Source organism: Dipodomys ordii, unplaced genomic scaffold (assembly GCF_000151885.1).
Source record: "Dipodomys ordii isolate 6190 unplaced genomic scaffold, Dord_2.0 Scaffold140, whole genome shotgun sequence".
Classification (NCBI taxonomy): domain Eukaryota; kingdom Metazoa; phylum Chordata; class Mammalia; order Rodentia; family Heteromyidae; genus Dipodomys; species Dipodomys ordii.
In genome coordinates, this window is record NW_012267356.1 from 4389474 (window position 1) to 4411881 (window position 22408).

The 22408-nt window shown below is 31.7% G+C and overlaps 1 protein-coding gene across 1 annotated transcript in view; it reads right to left on the bottom strand.

Annotated features, from left to right (window-relative positions):
- The window catches only part of Nbea (neurobeachin), a 546038-nt gene that overhangs the window by 376505 nt on the left and 147125 nt on the right, over positions 1 to 22408 (bottom strand). The window contains exons 25-30 of the mRNA XM_013031451.1: positions 17777 to 17785; positions 15779 to 15959; positions 13882 to 14012; positions 10611 to 10718; positions 7126 to 7294; positions 4860 to 4955 (exon numbers count right to left, since the gene is read on the bottom strand). Of these exons, the coding sequence (XP_012886905.1) occupies positions 4860 to 4955; positions 7126 to 7294; positions 10611 to 10718; positions 13882 to 14012; positions 15779 to 15959; positions 17777 to 17785 (694 nt within the window). The remainder of the gene's footprint in view (positions 1 to 4859; positions 4956 to 7125; positions 7295 to 10610; positions 10719 to 13881; positions 14013 to 15778; positions 15960 to 17776; positions 17786 to 22408) is intronic.

Consider the following 22408-nt stretch of genomic DNA (forward strand, 5'->3'; position numbering starts at 1 on the left):
ACATGTGTTACCATAGCACTAAAAATTGTATTAATGATTTGCTCTTCAAGTAATATTAAGTTCTTTTTATATAAAAAGCTGTATGCAACTGACTTGTACATTTTGTTTATATCTTAAAAAAAACAAGATTAAGTGACATAAAATTTATCCATAATTCCCTAAAGAAAAAATATGTAATATAATTTTACAACTTTACTAAAGTTTATTTTATATAAAAATATAATGCATCCAGGAATTATTTTCAAGTATTTACTATAATGGTTCATTTATATTTGCTATATTAAATATATGAATACATGAGGAATTTAGTATCATTACTAAGGAACAAACAATAAAGAGCCAAGATAATGTTTAACTGATGGTTAGCCAACACTGTTAAGTTTATTCTAATAAATCCAAAGAGTGTGCTGAGCTCTTTGAAAATATATATAAATTATTCTAATCAAATCTGGGAATATTTTTCAGGCCAGGATTTCTTCAGATACTCATTCTGTCCCTTTATTTTTCTTTCCTTTACTCAAGGAATCTCAGGATGTATATTTTAGTTAATTTAATGACATCTGACAAATCTGTGAGGTTGTTCACTTTTTGTTGTTCCATTTTTCAATTACCACATTCACAGCCAACTATCTCCTAGAGTGCTGCTCCTTCTGTAGATGCAAATCTGTCAAATTTCTCTAGAGCCTTTGTCATTGTGTGATTTTCTGTGATTCTCTATTTTTAACCTCTATTTTTCAACTGTAGAATTTCGAGGTGGGTTTTTATAATTTCTAATTTTGTTATTTGGTGAGACATAGCTATTGTATGTTCAACTCACTAGAAAAAGTTCTCTTTAATTATCTGACCATATGTGTAGCTTTGATTTGAAGGTCTGTTCAATATTTAAGCCTTCTCCTTCCATGTATGGAGCATACTTTCTGCTTCTTGGTTTAGCTCAGTTTTTTTTTTTGAGATCGATAAAATTAGACGTTTAAAATAATGTGGAAATTCTAGAAATCAGACCCACCCCCACAAAGTCTGTTGTTCTGTTTACTGACTTTATTTTACTGCTTCTGTAAAATGTGTTGTTTCTATCATCTGGAGCAACCGAAATTTCTCCTCAGCTATGCCAGTGGTTATCATAAATACTGACATAAAGGTTTTTTTGGGGTTTTTTTTGGGTCCGGTCGTGGGGCCTGAACTCTGGGCCTGGGCGCTGTCCCTCAGCTCTTCAGCTCAAGGCTAGCGCACTACCACTTGAGCCACAGCACCACTTCCGGCTTTTTTCTTTTTTCTTATGTGGTGCTGAGGAATCGAACCCAGGGCCTCGAGCATGCAAGGCAAGTGCTCTACCACTGAGCCACCTTCCCAGCCCCTGACATAAAGGTTTTGAACCAATAAATTTCACTCTTCCTGCCTTCCTTTGCTACAGGCTCTGTACTTGTGTCTGACTGTGCTATAGCATCTCTGCTCCTGCAGTTGAATGTTTCTCATCCTATGCAGACATAAAGCAGCAAAGGTAAGAGCTCTTCCTGGACTAAACAGCCCCAAGAATATACATATATCATTTTCAGACTGTGGTAAGATGTTAACGAAGGTACTTCTTTGCTCCAAATTAGGCCTATTATGTCAGGAGGTTATAATGTTAAAAGTTACTTATTATTAACAAAAAGTCATAGAAGGTTGAATTTGATTCAAGTACATTATGTAGGTAAATATTCACAAGTCAGATAACCAAAAGTATTGTGAATGGAATTGTTCAAGGGCCTTTTAAACAACCCAAAACATTCAATGTTCTGGGGCTTAGCCTTTCAAAGAACTCCCAAACCAGTTCTAAGTCCTCTCCAGCTGTTTTCAACAGTTGCCAACGTTGTTTGGTCTCTGGTTTCCAGGGTTACCACACAACTAGAAAGACTAGATAGCAAAAGGATAGCAAAAAGTTGCAATTAAGCTTTCTATTCTTTTAAGGTTTTTACAATTCTTATAGAACGAATACTCTGTGGATTGCTTTACCCCTTTTGATTGCTTTCCAGAGAACTAAAGAAAAGTCAATTTTGACAATTTTTGCCAGTGTTCTCTCATTTTTTGTGTGTGAATAAAATTTGGAAGTCCTACTCACTAACTAGACATTTCATCTTCAAATTGTGCTTAAAACTCAAATTTTAATGTAGCTTAAAGTTTTTGCATTTTGAAAAAAATCAACAAGAAGTTATAAAATATTCAAACATACCTAGTTTGGTGTTCTTTTTTTTCTAACTTGTGTTACTCTTTCCTTCTCAAAAAGAAAAGAAAAGAAACCCTGCAGCTATCACCTACTGCAATGTATCATGTATTTCTAATATATAATGGAAATGACCAGCATTGTTAATAATGAATGTCAACGTAAGTGTCTATATCTTTTCTGATTTGCAAAACAAAGATGCATAGCAAAATATGCTGTCATTCTAATCATATCAATTAGATAAACTATAACTTAGCTGTTATGTAATGATTAAGAGCCTAGGCTTTGAAATTAGGATTGACTTTCAATCAAGATTTATTTACCACTTATTAACCTGCGATTTAGAATACATTCCTTGACTTTGCTCAGCCTATTCCTTTATAATGTGGGCATACAGAATACATAAATTACACTAATACTTATAGAGAATAATACAAGAATGAATAGCATAATGTCATGTATTAATTTTATATTTGCTACTGCTCTCATTGATATTACTGTTATCATCACATGATCATATCCTACTAGAAAATATAGAACTTAAGCACTATTCTGTCATCCTATGGCAAATGAAAAGTTACATTTATAATTATAGAATATTCATAAATTAATTAACATTTGGAAACTTCAACCCTGTTTGTAGACTATTTATCCATGTGTGTATTCTGGACCAGCACACTATCACCTTTATTTTCTATATTAATCATTTTCCTGATCATAAATTATATAAATACTAATGTGATATGTTATTGGTAAGTTCATCTAAAGCAACTTTATTCTTATTAAACCAAAAGTTTCTAAAGTTTCTAGGACAGATTATCCACTTATAGTCTTCTTTGCTCTACTATGCTTATAAGTTAAATAAATATTCAGTTTATCATCACTGTTTATCTTTACAGAATAGTTTTCTTATTCATTAACATAATCACATAACCTGACAAAGACTTTATTATATTTATTTCTAAACACCATGGAAGATAATAGAGATATAGTAAATATGAATAAATGATGTCTTTTATTTGGAAAAGTACTGGAAGTCTTAGCTAAATAAGCAAAAAAAAAAAAGTCTCCCTACTGAAACAAGTTTTATTATGTAGAAAAGACCACCAATAAAAAAATTAAAAATTCAGTAAAGTTTCAGGGTACAAAATAACATACAAAAATCAGTAGCATTTCTATCCACTAATAACACAGTGTCTAAAAAACAAATCAGGAAAACAATCCCAGTTAGCTAAGTTGGTTAAAGATCTCTACACTGAAAACTATAAACATAATTAAGAAATTGAGTAAGACACAATGAAAGGTATTCCATGTTTATGGATTGGAATATTAATATTGCTAAAATGCTCATTTTCTATCCAAAGCAAAGTATATACTCAAATAAATTCTTACCAAATGCCAATGATATTCTTAGCAGAAATAGGAAAAATAATTGTAAAATTCATGTGGAATCACAAAAGCTCTACATAGCTGAAGAAATCTTGAGCAAAGAAACAATGCTACAAGCATTGTACTACTTTTCCTTAAAAAAACAAACAAACAAACAACGACACAGAACACAACTCTACCACAGAAGTAAAATCCATAGTATTAGCCATCCAAGGAATCCTGCAGAGTGTGTATACAGGAAAATCCTGGGAGCTTTTAAGAATTCTGTCTATTAAAACTTTTTTTTTCTACAGCTATTAATCTCTTGTTAATTCTACCAACAAGCATAATCATTTGGCTGCTAAAATTTTCATCTGTAAAGTTTCAGTATTTTTGTTTAATGTCTTACGATTCTCTTCTCATTGTGTTCACATTTTCTTTTCATTCAAAAACATTTTAATCTTACAAAAGCTGTTATTCAATGCTACTATTTCTTTTTCCAAATATGTTTCTGGCCACTGGTTTTTCTCTACTGCTTATGTTCATGTTTTCCTGTTCTTTACATAATTAGCAATGTTTTAATAGATGGTAGACATTTAATTCTATGTCTTCTGGTGAAATAGGTTTTGCATTCCTTTGAAGAATATTATGACTTTGAACTTAAAGGAATTATTTTTTTAACTTTTTTCCAGTGAGTGTAGAATAGCCTACACATCAGACTAATTTATCCCCATCTCTAAGGTGTGACTCTGTCAGCTTTGCTGTATATCAGTATTGTACATATGACTATACAGATAATTAGGTACTTAATCTGTAGGTACATATACTAGGATGCATATGTAAAAGCTACCCATTGATCTCAATAGGATATCCTATTTGTGATAAGTATACTTATTTATAAACAATTAGAGCAAAAGTTTATTTTTATAACAACTTATGAAATAACATCTTGTATATACAGTTCTCTAGCTTGGGGAGGGGAAGGGAAAAAATGCTTAAATAGGGACACAGGTTGATCCATTATAACAATGAGATGTACAAAACTCTGTTGAAAAAGGAACTTTACAATTTAGGCAGGGAGAGGGGGAGAAGAAGAGGGGAGTGTAGTTGTGGAGGTGGGAGGGAAAGGAGGGTAGGGGAAAAACAAAGGAGGAGGTAACAATGCTTGATAGGAAATGGACTCATTACCTTGCTCATGTAACTGTAACCCCTCTGTACAGTATTTTTACAATAAAAAAAGTAAAAAAAAAGAATTTTCATCAAAAAGTTCAGTAGATGAAGTCAGTATTACCTTTGTAAAATGAGTGAGCAAAGCTCTGCTCAGGAATTAATTTGGCAAGGAATCCATGGTTCAAACTTGGATGAGGGATAGATGGTATAACCACAACTGTGGAGAAAATCATAGATTAGAATTTGAAACAGAATGTAAAAACCCACAACATGGTTCACTGAAGATCCATTACAATTCTATATTACTTCAACATGCAAATAGTATTAACTTCGAGGTATGATGGAAGCAAAGAGCTCATGTATTACAAGAACGAAAAATATATATATTCATTAAATAGAGTGCTCTGAATAATATATAAATACTATAAATACACAAGGAAAATATAACTGGGAGATTAATTATAATATTACCCTTTATACATATAATACATTTATTAGCCTATTAAAATAATAAAAATTTAAATTATAAAGTGTTAGTATTTTAAGTGATAAAAGGAGAGAACCTGGAATGGTGGAATTTTATAGTATAAAATTAAAAAGAAAAGTATACTATGAAATATCATATTCACATTGATGAGTAAAATGAGACATCCAACAATAAAATGGTATACCTAAAATACCCTTTCAACCAAGCTGCAGAGATTTGACGACCAGTTTCTACTCAACTTCTTAAAATATTCTTAAAATTTAACTTATAGATCATACTACTTTATTTACTACAGAGAATTTCAACTACAAATTAATTCAGTGGTAGATGAAATATAATTAAGTTACCAAGGTTTCATTCTAAACAGAAAAACTATCTTGACATAAACATCTGGCAGGAAGTGCAAATAACTGAAGGCACCCCAGGGTACTGAAATATTAGATGTCAGAATGTACTTCTAAATTGCAAGCCGAGTAGCCAGGCCAATAATCCAAGAACTTTTGCAACGTGAGTGTGTTTTGCAAATAAGTAAGACATGAACCAAAGCAGCTTATTAATGTCCATGTTACTGCTTTATAAGTCTGAGTTTAGTTGAGGTCACTTTGTGCAAATTTTGAAGCATTTGTACAAAATTTAAAATGTATGTTTGCATATTATGAATGATTGGTAGAATACTTAGATATTGAAATTGCCATACACAGAACAAATAAAGAAAAAGGAGAAGTTGGTAGGAAGATGTGGAGAATATAGGAGGAATAGTAGAGAGAAGGAGAAAAGAAGTGAGGGGAAGAGTGGGAAAGAGAAAAACACAAGTGAGGAGAGAGAAAGTGAGAAGAAGGAAGGGATTTTTGAGCTTAGCTATACTTATGTTTTGATTTATTCTAGGTATTGAACGATTCATAAGGATATTCATGTTTGTAAAATTACAAAACAAAATACTGTATGGAGGCGTTACAATTACATGGGCAAGATAATGAGTACATTTCTTATCAAGCATTATAGCCTCCTCCTTTGTTTCCCCTTCCCATCCCTTCCCATCCTCCCCTGCACTCTCTCACCCAATACTCCCCCCCCCCCCCCCCAAAGTTGTAAAGTTCGTTTTCAACATAACGACTTGTACATCTCATTGTTGCAATGGGTCCCCTGTATCCCTATTTAAGCAATTTCAAAACAAAGTATTTTAAAGCATGAATTACTTGCATTAAGTAATGGCATACTACATTATTCATCTTCATAAATAACCAACAGTAAAACCAAAACTGCACTAACAAAATAGGAATATAGCAAATACTACACAAATATTACTGATATATTTTTGTGTAGTTAAGTAATATTAAGTTATTATTTATATACCAAGTATTCATAAAAATTTGAGATGATTCTGAATGAGTACAGCTTTAATATGGATGTAAAACGTTTATGAAAGAAACAAAGGAGGAGGCAACAATGTTTGATAAGAAATGTACTCATTACCTTGCTCATGTAACTGTAACCCCTCTGTACAGTATTTTCACAATAAAAAACTTATTAAAAAAAGAAAAATATTGGTGTTGTGTCGCTACCACCTCGACCAGCAAGGAAGACGCGACACCGAACTCTTCTCTCTGCAGTTTATTCAGGACCTTTGAGCAATCTTCTGACCCCAACCCCTGGGAGAATTCCCCACAGCCTTAAGTACCCGCTGGGTAGCCAACCCTGATACGCCACGTGGGAACCACCAATAGGTTCAGGTGTGCGGAAGCAAGCCAGATTCTTTGCCTTAGCCATATAAGGAGTTGTTTACCACAGAGAGCACTGGCCATCGGGAAGGCAGAGGGCGGAAGCCGGCGCCATCTTCCAGGTGCGGCTGCACGCAGCTCTCTACAGTGTTGTTTCAAATAATAAAGAAAAAATTCAGTACCTGTACTAGTTGGTGAGTTTATTTCTTGTCTGATGTTTCTCCCTGGTTGGCTTCCAGTTCTTGAAGTCTCTCTCTGTGGTTCTAATATGTCACGATATTTAGACACCATCAGGACAGATATGAAGTAAACAACAGCCAGAGCTAAGAACTGTGCCTGCTTACTGTCATCCTGGGTAAAACAAAAAGGAAGTTTGATAATCGCAAATTTTAAAATGTATAAGAAGTATAAGAAATTATTCTTGCTTCCCTTCTTGGAGGCAAAACATGACATTTAAATTTATTAAACCTGATCAAGTACATGTTTGTGTATATATAATTGGTGTGTGCATGTATATATATACATAAAATTACATACATATACTTGATCAGGTTTATATATATTAAATATATAGCATAAATATATGTAATACAACCATATATAATATATAAAATATGTTAAAATATTAGATCATATAAAATAAATATATAAAATTAGTATTTACTAAGTATTGTAAGTATAATATACTTCAAATTTTACTCTCTGAATTATAATTGAAATATATATATAATTGAAATATAATCTGAAAACTTAAAATCTTAATATTTTGCTAAATATGTCACAAAATTTTAGCCCTTGTTCTCTTTACCATTTTCATCCACTACTGCATACAATATGTGTGCTTATAAATATGCACAAATGAACAAAAACACTTACTGGCATGTATTTTAAAGAAATCAAGACTTTTAAATATTATTGAGTAAAATAGGATAAATTATGATTATAAGACAAATAAAATTCTGACATAAGACTACCTGGTTAAGAGATTATAAGTGAATAATGGAGACATATACAACAGGGTGCATAAAATATAAATTTATACAAGCTTAATATGAGCTACAAGCATGATATGATAGCATAAGAAAACATCAATTTAATCTGTGATTTTTATTAACAAAAGAAATACTATCTAATTATTTTGTACCAAAAATTACTTCTAAACAATTACTAATATTTGACACCACTCATTTTTAAAACTCAATGAAAAAATGGAGTTTTTTTTTTTTTTGGTCAGGAAATATCACAATAGTTTGATAAATATGTGTGTGTGTGTGTGTGTGTGTGTGTGTAATGGGTAATCAAGCCATATTAAGTCAAGGAGAGAGTAGTTTAAAAGTGCAAATTACAGGTAGAAAAGATAATTTCATTATTAGTTTGCTTTTCACAAAACACAGTGCACTCTATGCAACTTTGAGCATTCTATTAAAAAAAGAATATATAAACATCTTTTGTAGAAATGATGATAAGGCTATGTCATACAATTTTAATGCCATGCCTAATCTTTTAATACCTTATCTAAGGAACTAAATGTAAATGCTTATGAAGTCTTTTCCATAACCACCTAGGTAAAACTATTCATTTCAGAGCAAAACTGGTAGTAATTAGGGTCCACAAGTTCAAATTAAAATGTAGAGGTGAGTGTGGTATTTCATACATCTAATCCTTGCTAGTCAGGAGACTGGGATGGGGGGATTGTAGTTTTAGAGTAGTAGAAGCTAAAAGTACATGAGGCATCATCTCAGCCAACCTAAGGCTGGGCATGGTGGTACACACCTGACATCCCCACAATAAAGGGCTATAGATAAGAGGAAAGCATATTTTAAAAATAACTAAAGCCCCAATGTCTGTTACTAATTCTGACTGTGTCTTTTGGGCATAATGACATGTTATAATATTATACTATTTTATATCAGTTATAATATTTCCATTCTATAATATCTTATACATTTAAAAGTATTCTTTTCCTGTTTAAAATTAGCATTAAAAAGAATGTTATATTTTGCCAGGTCTAGATTGGAGTCCCAATTATGGTGAGATTCTTAAACATGGTTTCAATATTATAAATATTTTATTTAAAAAAATAGCCTGGAGTACATTAACTATATAAAACAATACAGACTCATTACAGAAAAACTGAAATCACAAAGAAATATAAAAAGGTTAAAATAAAAATCTGTTTACCTAGAAACAGTACCTAGAAACAACTACTGCTTTTATTCAATAAAGGTGTGTATGTGTAAATATATATATATATATATATGTACTCAGTATGCATATCATAATCATTTTCTTGTGTCATCAAATTTCCTTCAAAATATTACAATATTGGCTGTATAATTTTTCTCTCATTTATAATGTCAGTATCAAGATCTATTAAGGCAAAACTATATTATTAGATCTGTACAATGCTTCCCACTTTCCTGTCAGGCTCTCGAATATCTACTACTTAATCATATTATTACATAACTTCGGAATAGAATTGTTGGGTCATAAGACATCAATAAAAATAATAATTTTAACACAACCACATAAAAATATTTTTACACATAAAAGAATTTTAACACACAAACACCATAAAAAGATATACAAATATTTAACCTATTTATGTATATATAACAATAACTGAATAATAGGTATTGTTTACTATACTTTGAAATGCTAGGTATTAGCACTAAAAGATTTTAATTCAATACTGAAAAATATCCATTCTTGTGTTATTCTACATATTTTTATCTACTGAGAATATTTTTTCATGTTAGTTGTCATATACTGCACATTCCCTAACTACTGCTTATTTTTAGTTATATTTTCCTGGTTTTGCTTTCCTGATTAATTTTTTAGTGATTTATTGAAGAGTAATAATTTTTTATTGTCTACTCTTGCCATGTCATATTATTCTATATAACTTAAATGTATCTTAGCCACAACTCAAGTATAGAATATAACATCTAATTTATTGTTACTTGCAGGTTTCAAACATAAACTTTCACTTACATTTCTTCAATCACTAAAATAAGAGAAATACTATCTAAAGTGGCTGATTTTTGTAAGTATATAAAAATACGCAGTCAACACTGAATCTGCTGTAAAATATTTCATGTTTTTTCATAAAATTTCTGAGAAAGCTTATCTTATTTTTAATTTCCTTGAGTAGATGACCATGTGACTGGAGAGTCACAATCTCTTTAAACTATCTCTGACCTTATACTTTACCAAGTTTTCTAGTTCAAATTTCCTTATTTTCTTTATTTCCCTTACGTATATATTTTCTTTGAAAAATAATTTATCTTCCCCCAAATTAATTATTAATAGCATCTAATTATAACTAACATCTAACATTAGTATTAGCAAAATGTTCAAGACGTTTTCAGAGTTTAAACAAAAATGTTTTGAACAAAACACTGAAGATGGAGTAAGAATACAAGAGGAAGGGAGAAAGGGAGAATTCTGTTTTTTAATGGCTATCCTTACTCTTGGAAAACAAACAAGATACAAGAAATTTTCACATCATTTTTATTATTAGCAAGCTTCTGGAGAAAGGTAAGAGTCAGCAGTTTTAAAATTAGAAATACACAATAAACACCCAGAAACCAGGTCATTTATTTTTAATATGCATAGTACTTGTAAAATTTATATTATTTTGGAGAAAAAAAGAGACATAACTTACCACATCTCGAAAGACCACAGCACGAAGGCGATTAATATCAACATCCTGAAGAAGTCTATCAGGATCCTTAATAGGAGAAAGATTACCTGGAACATTTTCTAAGGGAGTCTTAAAAAAGGGAAAGAGACAGAGAAAGAATTGTGAGGAAATAACATATTCCAGAAAATTACATGGAATTATTATCTTTTTTAATTGTCCTTCCAGCTTATATCAAACTGGACAAACCACTGAACTCCTCTTCATCAACACTCTATTACAAGTATATTATTTTCTCTTTTCCTCACATTATGGTATGTCTTCTCATAGTTCTTCTCCTTGTCAGCTTAAGTAAACTAAGGATTTATAAAGGCAGGTAAGACTGGCAGGAAAAGACTGATTTCTATTATAAGAGGTCTATACTCCAGTCTCTTACTATTCACTTTGTACTTGTTACTAAAATTCCCTGAGCCTCATTTTCACTGCCTCTAGTTAATAAATGTGTTTATATTTGTGGATTCATTTTTAATCATGTTTTATACTATTTGAAACTATTATACTAATATGTAGAATTTAATATATGTAAATGTTCTATAAAAATTAATAAAGGTCATCTATGAAAAATATCCTCAGCCCATTAAAGCTGAAAGACATTAAAGAACATGACCATGAAAACTTTTTATAGTTGAGAAAAGGAAATTCTACACATTTTAGATGATATATTTCACATGATAATTAGTGAGCCAAGGTCACTAAAACTCAATCTAGCATTTTTTCACTTATGTAGTAACTAGTTAAGAAATGTGTAGATTAGGCATCAATGACTGAAACCTATAATCCTAGCTACTCAGGAGAGTGAGAGCTGAAGATCTTGGCTCAAAGCCAGCCCTAGCAAAACACCAAATCCAAGGAACACTTATCTTCATTCAACCAACAAAAAGACGGAAGTAGAAGTATGGCTCAAGATGTAGAACACCAATCTTGAGCAAAATAAACTAAGAGTGTGAGGCCCTGAGTTCAAGTCCCAGGACCAGCATTTAAAAACAAAAACAAATTATATAGTTTAACCTTGAAAGTATATATAATATGTCAAATAAGTTTTTATATATAACATGTACATACTTCATGATATTTCACTAAATCACTAAATAAAATTGGTTACTTCTTTGGCAGCATAGGAAAGTAAAGAAGATGGTATTTGAAGGTTGTTTGCTATTTGCTTCTGATTACAATCTTAAAACTTACAAATTCTTGAGCTTACAAACTCTATGATCAAACTAAGGTAGGTTAGCTAAACCATAGGCTAACAATATTTATCACAGGATGATTAAAGATAGCAGCATAATTTATAGCCTAAATTTATAGCACACATGAAAAAAAAACTAGAAAAACCTGATTTTTATATACTATTTTACATTTTACAAGACTATCTTAATTTAATTTGATCCTTATAAAAATGATCAGATGGGAGCAGCTTGTCTATGACTCCTGTTCACAACGGGAAAATGAGTCTTTAATAAGGTATGATATGCATACATCCAAGATAAGTGGCAAGAACCTTTTTCTACTATACTAAACAAATGAACTATGGTTTATTTACTAGATTGCCACATAAGAAACACACAGACACAGAGAGTTTAAAAGTAAACATAAAAACAACTACTTGGACGCAATTATTTTCAGTCATGAAATGTGTTGTTACTAAATCAAATGTTCCCTTATTATTGCTGTATCTATCACTTATTTACTTTCCCTGACAAGTCCCTCACTAGAGACAGACATAGTAGCTCAACTAAATTACTATAAATGTCTTTCTCGCTGGGCTTTTCTGTCCACATTTTACAATCATAGCAATAGCTGGCTTGAAAATCTTGAGAAGCTCCCTATTATCTATTAAATACTGACAACTTTGAGATCTAAGCTCTCTTAAATTCTATTTATTTATTCATTTCATGAGGATAAACTGCTAGAGAGGGGAAAATGTCAGTGTTAATTCAATGTTCCCTGTATCCCAAGAATTACTGCAATATTATTTTTAATGTAATCGATAAAAAAATCATATAACATAGTATTAGCATCCATTTAAAGACTGGAAATCTGAGGTATAGAAGACCAGGGAATTTGTCTCAGATCACAACAACAGTAAGTGATGGAGCCAGAATACCACTTCAGAACTGCAGGTTTCCATACCAGACTCAAAGTGTTCAAAATGTTCTGGAGTTACAAAGATGTTAATTTACAGTCTACTATGTCTACCACAGCTAACATGTAGCAGAAGAATGACAGAGTCCTATTTAATTTACCAAGCAATGGAGAGCCTTGTTCAGTCTTGTTAGCAGTAAAATAATACAAGGTCAAATTACTTGGTGAAATAGAACAGTGGCTACAATACTGAACATAACGACATTTAACTACATGGAGTTTGTGGTTGGTCTGCTTGAAAACTGAATAATCGTAAAGCTATAAAACCTGTAAAAGCTATTAAACTTCTATTTTATGATTTCATTTATTGAGTTAAAAATTATTGTCTATATTTAATACTTAATTTCCAGTGTAGTAAGGAAATGGAAAGACATACAGGGTGTTAGGAAACCAAGTACCCAAGACTGGAATGATGGTGAGAGTGTGAGCAAACATTTCCCTGAGGAAAGTATTTAAGCTAACTAAATCGAAGAATTAGACAACTTTTAACTGGGGAAAAAATAAGGATGAGAATTTCAAGGAGAGGAAACTACATAAGAATCTAAGAAGTTAAAAATTCTTTTGATGAGCTAAATACAGTCTACACACAAGCTATAGCCGAAGTAAAAATGACCAATTATGAGAAACTCTGAAAGTCATGTTAGTAAAACTTCATGATGCTAAGGTTCAGGAAAACATGTAATAAAGAGAGCAAATTTAGAATGAGCACTCGTAGTATATTCTGAAATGTTCAACAGTATTAATTTAGTTGATAAGCATTCAGGTAATTTTTGTTAACTATTATGTCTATCACCAAAAATCTATCTACTTCAAAAGTCCACTACTTACACATTGAACTCTAAAATATATGTAATATTAAAAACAGAAATAACTAAAAAAAATACTGCTATGTGATATAAGAACCCTAGGAAGTAGAAATTAGTTTCTTCATTCAATAACCCATAAATGCAAATCACAGAGATATTAAAATTTTTGGTAACATAATTACAGAGCAGAAAGCCAGAAGCAGAGCCTGGAGCTTCTGATTACAGATACTACATTGCTTTGTTCTCCTAAACAAAAATAAAACCTTTACAAAGAAAATTACTATTACCTTGGATGCAGTGGTGGCAGTCACACTTTGGGAAACTTCCTGAGGTTTACTGCTTCCATGGGAAGATTTGTTTCCCCTGTCTCTCTGTCTTTGTCGACATTCTAAACAGTTTCTCACAGCTACACAGCAGACTGTAAAATATCAAAAACATACTATTACTATAAATTGTTACTGTGATGTATTGAAAAACCTTACTAATTAATTTCCTTAAAAATGTCTCCCCCTTTCATCTACCCATTATTCTAAAAATCAATCACATTAATAATTATTTTAATTATGAAAAATAATGAAAGCATAATACATAGCATGTAGTAAAAGAAATGAAAGCAAGACATATAAACTGCCAGTCATGTGAAGCAGCAGCTTTTTTTTGTACCAAGGATTGAACTCTGCCTCATAATTGAGTCACAGACACTCCTAGCACTTTTTGCTTTTAGTTTACTTTTCAGTACCCCACCTTCCCCGCTTCCCCATTTCTACATAGCTCACAATATACAGGTACTATCCAACTTACTGATTGAGATGAGGTCTAGCTGAACATTTGCCAAGGCTGCTCTCAAACTGTGATCTTTCTGATCTCAGACATCTCAGTAGTTAGAAGAGGTGGGATTATAGCTACCATACCCAGTCCTCAGCCCATTTGGTTCTTTTGTCAGCACTTGGATTTGAACTCAGGGCTTTATATATCCCTTAGTTTGTTGCTTGATTTATGGTCTTCCATTTGAGCCTTTCTTCCATCTCAAGCTGGCCTTCTGCTGGTGATTTTGCAGCACTTCTCACTCTGATGCCAAAGCTCATCAATTTATTTGGGGGGGGGGGAATAGGTTCTCACTGAGTTTGTCTGGCCAACCCTCAAAGCATGATCCTCCCATCTCCACCTTTCCACATAGAAGAGGTTACAGGCATGTTACTGCTGTGTCAATCCTACCAGAACCTTTGGAACTTCCAATATAACCTATTATTGTATTACCCTCCATCCATCACAATTCCAATTTTTATTTATTTATTTATTTATTGGGTCTGGTCCTGGGGCCTGAACTCTGGGCGTGGGCGCTGTCCCTCAGCTCTTCAGCTCAAGGCTAACATTCTACCACTTGGGACACAGAGCCACTTCTGGCTTTTTTCTTTTTCTCCTTATGTGATGCTGAGGAATTGAACCCAGGGCCTCATGCATTCTAGGCAAGAGGTCTACCACTGAGCCACCTTCCCATACACAATTCCAAATTTTATGGATCATTTATGAAAGTGTTCAACAAATTAAAACTCACATGTCATAGTTTTCTTTCTTTCTTTCTTTCTTTTTTGGTCAGTCATGGGGATAACACTGGAGATATATTCTTGCCTTGGCTTTGAACAGCAATCCTCAGACCTCAGATTCCTGAGTAGCTAGTATTATAGGTATGAACCACTGGTGCCCAGTCAACATATAAAATGACTTTCATTAGGCTATCATAGTAACCATATATATTCAGGTACCAACAGGTTCTAATATTTACAATTCTTTATGGTAAGTGAGTTTATTTGACTTTATCAATAAACTTCTAACATATTCAATTACTTCCAGAAGCAGTGAAGTATTCTCTGTCATCAATAGTAAAGGCTTGACACATAGGTTTGTTGTTGTTGTTGTTTTGACTTGCTGCTGTTGCTGCTGCTGTTCTTTTTGGTGGTATCTGGATTGAATCTTAGCCCTCTTGAATGATAGGAAAGTGTTTTGCCACTGGGCTGTACTCCCAATTCAATACTGAAGCATTTAAAGTCAGGCCAAAGGAACTTAAATCCTGGCTCTGGCATGTCAGAACTTATGGCTACCTCAAATACCTGTCTCCTCATATGTATATGTGATTACAAAAATGATGACGTCACGCATATTTGTTGTTATCCTTAATAGACTTACCAAGTCTTAGGCACTGGCGCATTAAACCTCCAGAGGACATGTTTTTTTCAGCTTCAATCTCACTGAAATTTAGAGAACTGGCAAACACAAGGACATCAACCATAGCCATCAGTCGGCTGAGGAAAGTTACTGCTGTCTCTGCTGACATGCCTTGAGTTACTTCAATATTTTCCAATTCCGTCTTTAAGAAAGTAGAAGATTTAAGCCTTGATTAAAATTGGAAAATATAATACATGTAACACATAATACAGCTGAACAGTTTAGCAATAGTTAATAGTACAAGTGACAAATTAATACCGTAGTTTAACAGACTATGTCAAATCAAAAATGGTAGTCTACCTTTCAACTATTCTTGAATACTGAAAGAGACTTTTAAAACCATCAATGTTGATTTTAAATGTCATCAGTTGTTTTATAAAATGTATGTTGAAAGGTGTGACACTGATCAAGACATATTGTATTCATAACTACAATTTCTTTGTACAACAACAAAAAACAGGACTATTTGGTAAAGTTATGAAGGAATAACTATACATGAGCACTTTAAATAGTTTTATCTTATTAAAATTTATAAAATCATGAAGTTGACATTCCTTTCCAAAATACTTTTCTCATTTATATTTTTCTTCTGAATACAGAAAATAAACAAAAGAAAGGTAGCATTTTTTGGCATCACAATGAGATGGCCTCCAAATTGAAATGTATATTAATTCCTTCTTTTCTAGATTCAAAGCTAGGACTCAACTCAGTACCTGATGCTTTTGCTCAATGGCTAGCACTCTACCAATTGAGACATGTCTCAAGCTCAACACTAATTCTTATGCATTTTAGAAAACACTGAAACCACTAGGTACTGCATATGTACAATAAAACTCTAGGGTAATGATGATCAAGATCATCAATTCCTAAATACTTAGTTAGTGGCCCATAACTCATTGGCAATAATATAAAAACACTCATATATGAAAACTTTCACTAAAACATTCTCTATAAAAATACATAATTTCTCACCTTCAGAGACAAAAGTATTCTGCTTCCTAAATGTGTAACTTTGTAGCTTTATAAGCAAAGGTAACATTCCTCCTTTTACTTTTCATTATGTAATATGTAGCATTTTAATGATTTCGTTTCTTACAAGGAGGGTTCATTTTCTCAATGCCAGAATGACAGAAAAGTAAGGAATACTTTATTAATAAAAATATTTACTGGTTAAACTTTCTGAAAATGTGCACACTCATCAAAGAGATTATCCTTACCTCTTCACTAACTGATATATTTACTAAAAGAAGAGCAGATATAATGGATTGCTCTTCCTACTTAAAATTCCATTCTGACACTGTTTATACTCATCACCCTACCCAAACTTGTTCTTGCTTGGAAGAAGTAGGAACATTAACATGCACATATCTGGGGAAAACACTTCATTAGTTTATGGTTTTTTTCTAAAGTTGGGTTGGAGTATACAGTTCTAACCTTCAAAATGTTCTTCTATTCTGAGTGAATTACAAACAGAATATTATGAAGAAAATTATTTATATGATTTGACAAAGTGTTATGTAGGATAAAAATGATTTTAAGCTAACAGACATTCTTAACAGAAATAACCTAAAAGAAAATTCTTAGTATGTTATGTATAAGAATAAATTACAAATATAATGAGTATTATATAAGCATCTTATGATATGGTTTAAAAATAAAAATTACTTACATACAATTATCATTCAACCATTTTTAAAAATGTCAAAAGCTGATCACACATCTGACTATAATCTTTTTTCATTATACTTGATAATTTCATTATTATTTAGAATAATAAAATGCCAATTCATTAATGCCTTGGAAAAAAATTATTTTAACAAATCTTTAAAATATATAAAAGATATGCCTGATGTTAAAGATGATATGGAAACTCAAAATAACCAAGTCAAAAATTTCATAAGTAAGTAAAAATGAAATTTAAAACTAAAAACCTAAAAATTACTCAGAAGTAATACTAACCTTAGAACCCTGGACATGCATTAGACAAAACAGACAACAGACCAAAAAAGTACAAGAAAAGAAAATTATTAAAATTAAATGAAAATACATGTAAAATTGAAACACAAAATATATTTAGAATCATATTTGATTACTTTGTTAAAAGTAAAATTCTCAGAAGAGAAATTCAGAACTAATATGATTAAATACTTTGAGTAACAGCAAATAATATATGTAAGTACAGTTCATATATAGAAAATTACACATGTGCTATTTTATAAAACAATTGTCTTTTTGAATAGACGATTAATATACCATTTTAACAAATTAATGGGGTTCCTTTGCAAAAATTCTATCTGTACTGATGTAATCAGAAATGATTCAGGGAAATGAACTACTTATACCAACATTCTAGAGTTTGCTATAAAGCAATCATATTATAATTTATTAAAACATTCAGAAACCTTCTTATAACTCAAAGTTGAAATATTTATGTGATTAAAACATAAAAATTATTTTTACTGATATACTATATGTTTTATGTACAATTATATGTTATACTAAGTTTCAGAGTATAATTAAATCAAAAACTATACTCATATAAAAAGAAATTTACAAAGGACTAAGTTTCACAATTAACAGTCACCAACCATTCCTGTTCTTTGCTTTGTGCCATATATACATTTATACATGGGAATATAAATATGCAAACATACTATTTTTATGACACACTCACTAGAAAATAGAAAAGCATCTGGAAAACTTAAAGCATAACCATTGCCATAAGACAGATATATATCCTACTAAATTTAGATTCTGTCATTGCTTTTAGACAGGAAAAGCTTGCTTTTTTAAAAAAATCATGCAATAACTAGGAGAACCACAAATGCCAGTTTCATTATTGTCCTAGGAGAGAGAAAATTAGATTACATTTAAAACTGAATCCAATTCTGAATATTCAGTGTTCTCCATGTTAAGTTGGCCATTTTTAACACAATAAAATCAGTAAGTGAATTTGTGGTTGATCCATGATCTTTGTTTTTATTGATTTTCGTTCATCCAATTCTCTACTTTGATTCATGAACAACTTGAACAATGTGGCAGAAATAAATAATATGCACTGAAAAAGTTAACAAGGAAAATAATATTGTTTCCTCAAACCAAAGATTCACCAAATCACATAGCAAGTGACATTATTATTCCTGAGTACTAAAAAGAGCTGATTAATTTTTTAAAAAGTACTTTTATTATCTATTTTCTTTGTAACATGATTTTAAATAATATAAAATAATAAATAAAATACGATTTAAAATAATCTACGCAAACTCAAACCTCAAAATAGTGCTGCTTCTTCAGGAATATTAAATTTAGAGTATTCTGTATCAACATAAACAAGACATTGCCAGTCTTCTGTTCTTAATGTTTGTACTGACATATCCCCTTACAAGTAATATTAAGCTGAAAAGCTGAAATTTTTCTTCTAGGAAAATATACTGCAATATACAAATTTTATACCCAGTAGAGATATTTATTCATCTTTGGTTCTGGGGAAGCAAACAGAACCTTCTGTGGCTAGTCCCATATAAGGAGAAGACACAAAGAGTGTATCATTTTTGTTTTTTGTTACCAAAAAGATCACCCATGATAACTAAATATGTCTCAAATATTTTTAACTTCTAAGTTCTGACTATGACAGGCCTACTTTATAAATAGAAAAATGTTCTATCATTATATAAAATAAAACCAAAAGAAATCAAATGGTTCCAAAGAGTGACACAAGAAAGGAAACTTTCAGAGGTATCCTCACCCAATGCATGTTACAAGTATTACCTAACTTAATTTTCACAAACTATAAAATATAACTAACATCCCTTTTCAAATAAAGAAACGAAGTTTGAGGACAAGCAGAAAACTATAAAGGTCAGGTTAAAATATAGATTTGTCTCATATACTTTGTGTTAACGCACAATTTCATATGTGCACCTTACTGATATTGAGAATCACATTTGTTTATGTAAAGTACACAATTGTTTACAATAGCTTCGGGGAATGAAAAAGGCATAGTCTTGGGTTGAGCTTCAAGATATCACTTTTTAAATATTTAGTTTTCTATTTATCTTTCCAAAATTTAACACATTTCAACAAAAATATATCAAATTACAAAAAAATGTGCATGGCTGAGTAGAAAAACTTAAAAGATTTTAAAGAGATTACTACAATATTTAGTAATTATTTTCAAAGTTCAACTTTAACAAATGGCTAGTAAATCAATCAAATTCAATTTCTATTTGTTTGTTGTCTTGTTTTTCCTTTGCCAATATGGGGCTTTGAACATAATGCTTTGTGCTCTTACTAGGCTTGCTTGTTCACAGCTATTGCTCTACTAGTGAGCCACCCCTTCAGTTCAGCATTTTGTTGGTTAATTGGAGATGAAGTCTCCCAGAATATTCTGACCAGGCTGGCTTTAAGCAGTGAGATTCAAGGTCTTACTGTCCTGAGGAATTTAGATTACAGCTATAAGATACCAGAACCCAGCGTCAAGTTCTTATTAGTAGAAAAAAGTTTACCTTAAATTCTAAGCAATGTTTTTTGTACAGTCATCATAAGCAATAAAGTTTTCATTATACATCATTCTATTATGGAATTGTTGTTTTATGTGGAGGTCATACCCTGTGTCAGTATTTAATAGACTAGACCATGGGATAAGTCTGCTCCACTAGGCAGTCAATAAAAAGAGTACAGTTTTACTAAAATGGGCACATGCCTATTTATTTATGCGCCACAGCTGCTTTTCTACTGTACCTGCAGAGTTAAGTAACCAGATAGACACCATATGGCCCACAGAATGTAAATACTGACTATCTATCTACACATAGAGAGTTCGATCAATACTGCCATAATCATCATTAAACCCATTTATTCATAAAGTACCTATCTATACATGACATAAAAATTTGAAAAATTCCTTATAATCAATCAAAATTACCAGAACTCAAGAATTTGTTTCAAATTCTAATGGTAGTTATAAGATAATGTGCCTTTCTGTTCACCTGTATGTTGTCAATGTTGTCAACTTTTTCTTTTATCACTTCCAAACTCTTCTTGCCTTTTTATATTTTAAATAAAAGTTCAAAAGTCCACATTTATTTTCAGCTTTAATTTTTTCTTTATTCTCTTTCTCTCTTTCTATGTGTTGTCTTTCTTTTTTGGGGGGGGTACTGCTGAAATTTGAACTCAAGGTTGCTTCCTTCCCTCCCTCCCTTCCTTCCTTCCTTCCTTCCTTCCCTCCCTCCCTCCTTTCCTTACTTCCTTCTTTCCTTCCTCCCTCCCTCCCTTCCTTTCCTTCCTTCCTTTTTTGGGTATTACTGAGACTTGAACTCAGATTGTGCTCATCCAGCTTGCTAGACTGGTGATTTACTGTCTAAGGTATGCCTTCAGCTTTTTTCTGGTTATTCTGGAGATAGTGTCTCATGGATATGTGTGCCCATGCTAGTCCCAAGCTGGTATCCTCTAGATCTCAGCCTCAGGTAGGGCTATATGTACAGGAATGAACCTCAGGCATCTGGCTTGGCTGTTTCTTTTAAAGAAGCAGCATGTTAAAGAATAGAAAAATCAGGTGTGTTATACCAGCAGGCATAGGCATAATCAGTTAATGAACTGACATAACTGATAATACAGAAACACAATAAACAAAAGTTTCTATAGTTGAGTGAATTCTCAAAGTGTAAGTAGTTTCAAATCAAACTACAGGAGTCAAAATTGCATAGGTAATTTTAGGAGCCAAAATTTTAAAATGCCAGCACATTCATTATATCGTATTAGAAAAGTAACAAAATATGGGTAGTAAAATAGTACATAAGTTTATAATTCACCTCATTAATTTAATTTTAATAGTAGAGATCTTTTGACTTTATAAAGTTTAGAATATCACTTAGTGATGTGGACATTTCAAAATTGTTCAAATTATAATAACTAATGTTACGTATTTCATATGAAGGTAATTTTATTCTATATAAAAATTTAAAATCTTTAGTATTTTAAAGTGAATTTTAATACAACCTTTAACAATTTCTTGACAACAAATGAAAACTTTAAAATGTAAAATTTCTGTAAAGAAAATAGTCACATGGAAAACATTGATACAGTATTTAAAAGAAAAATAAAAGAGCCTTCCCTGTCTTAATCTTAGAATAGTTTAAAACTATAGTTGAATTTGGTATAAATTACCAAAGGAGAACTGAGATTAAAGAGAAAAGATGGCATATGAGTCTCAGGATACTTGTACTCTTCATATGTCATCCACTATTCATATTGCTCTTCTCAGGTCTATTAGCTGGCTAATTCCATAATGGCCTTAATGTTCTACATCCTCCTAAATCAGCTTGCTTGACTTTTAGACATAATTTTTTTTTAGGTTTTGTGACTTTTTAAATATTTTTTATTGTAAAAATACTGTACAGAAGGGTTACAGTTACATGAGCAAGATAATGAGGACATTTCCTATCAAGCATTGTTATCTCCTTCTTTGTTTTTCCCCTACCATCTGGTCCCTCCCACCTCCAGAACTACACTCCCCCCCACCCCCCCTTCCCCACATAAATTGTAAAGTTCCTGTCTTGTACATCTACCCTATCCAAGTAGCCAAAGAGTGTA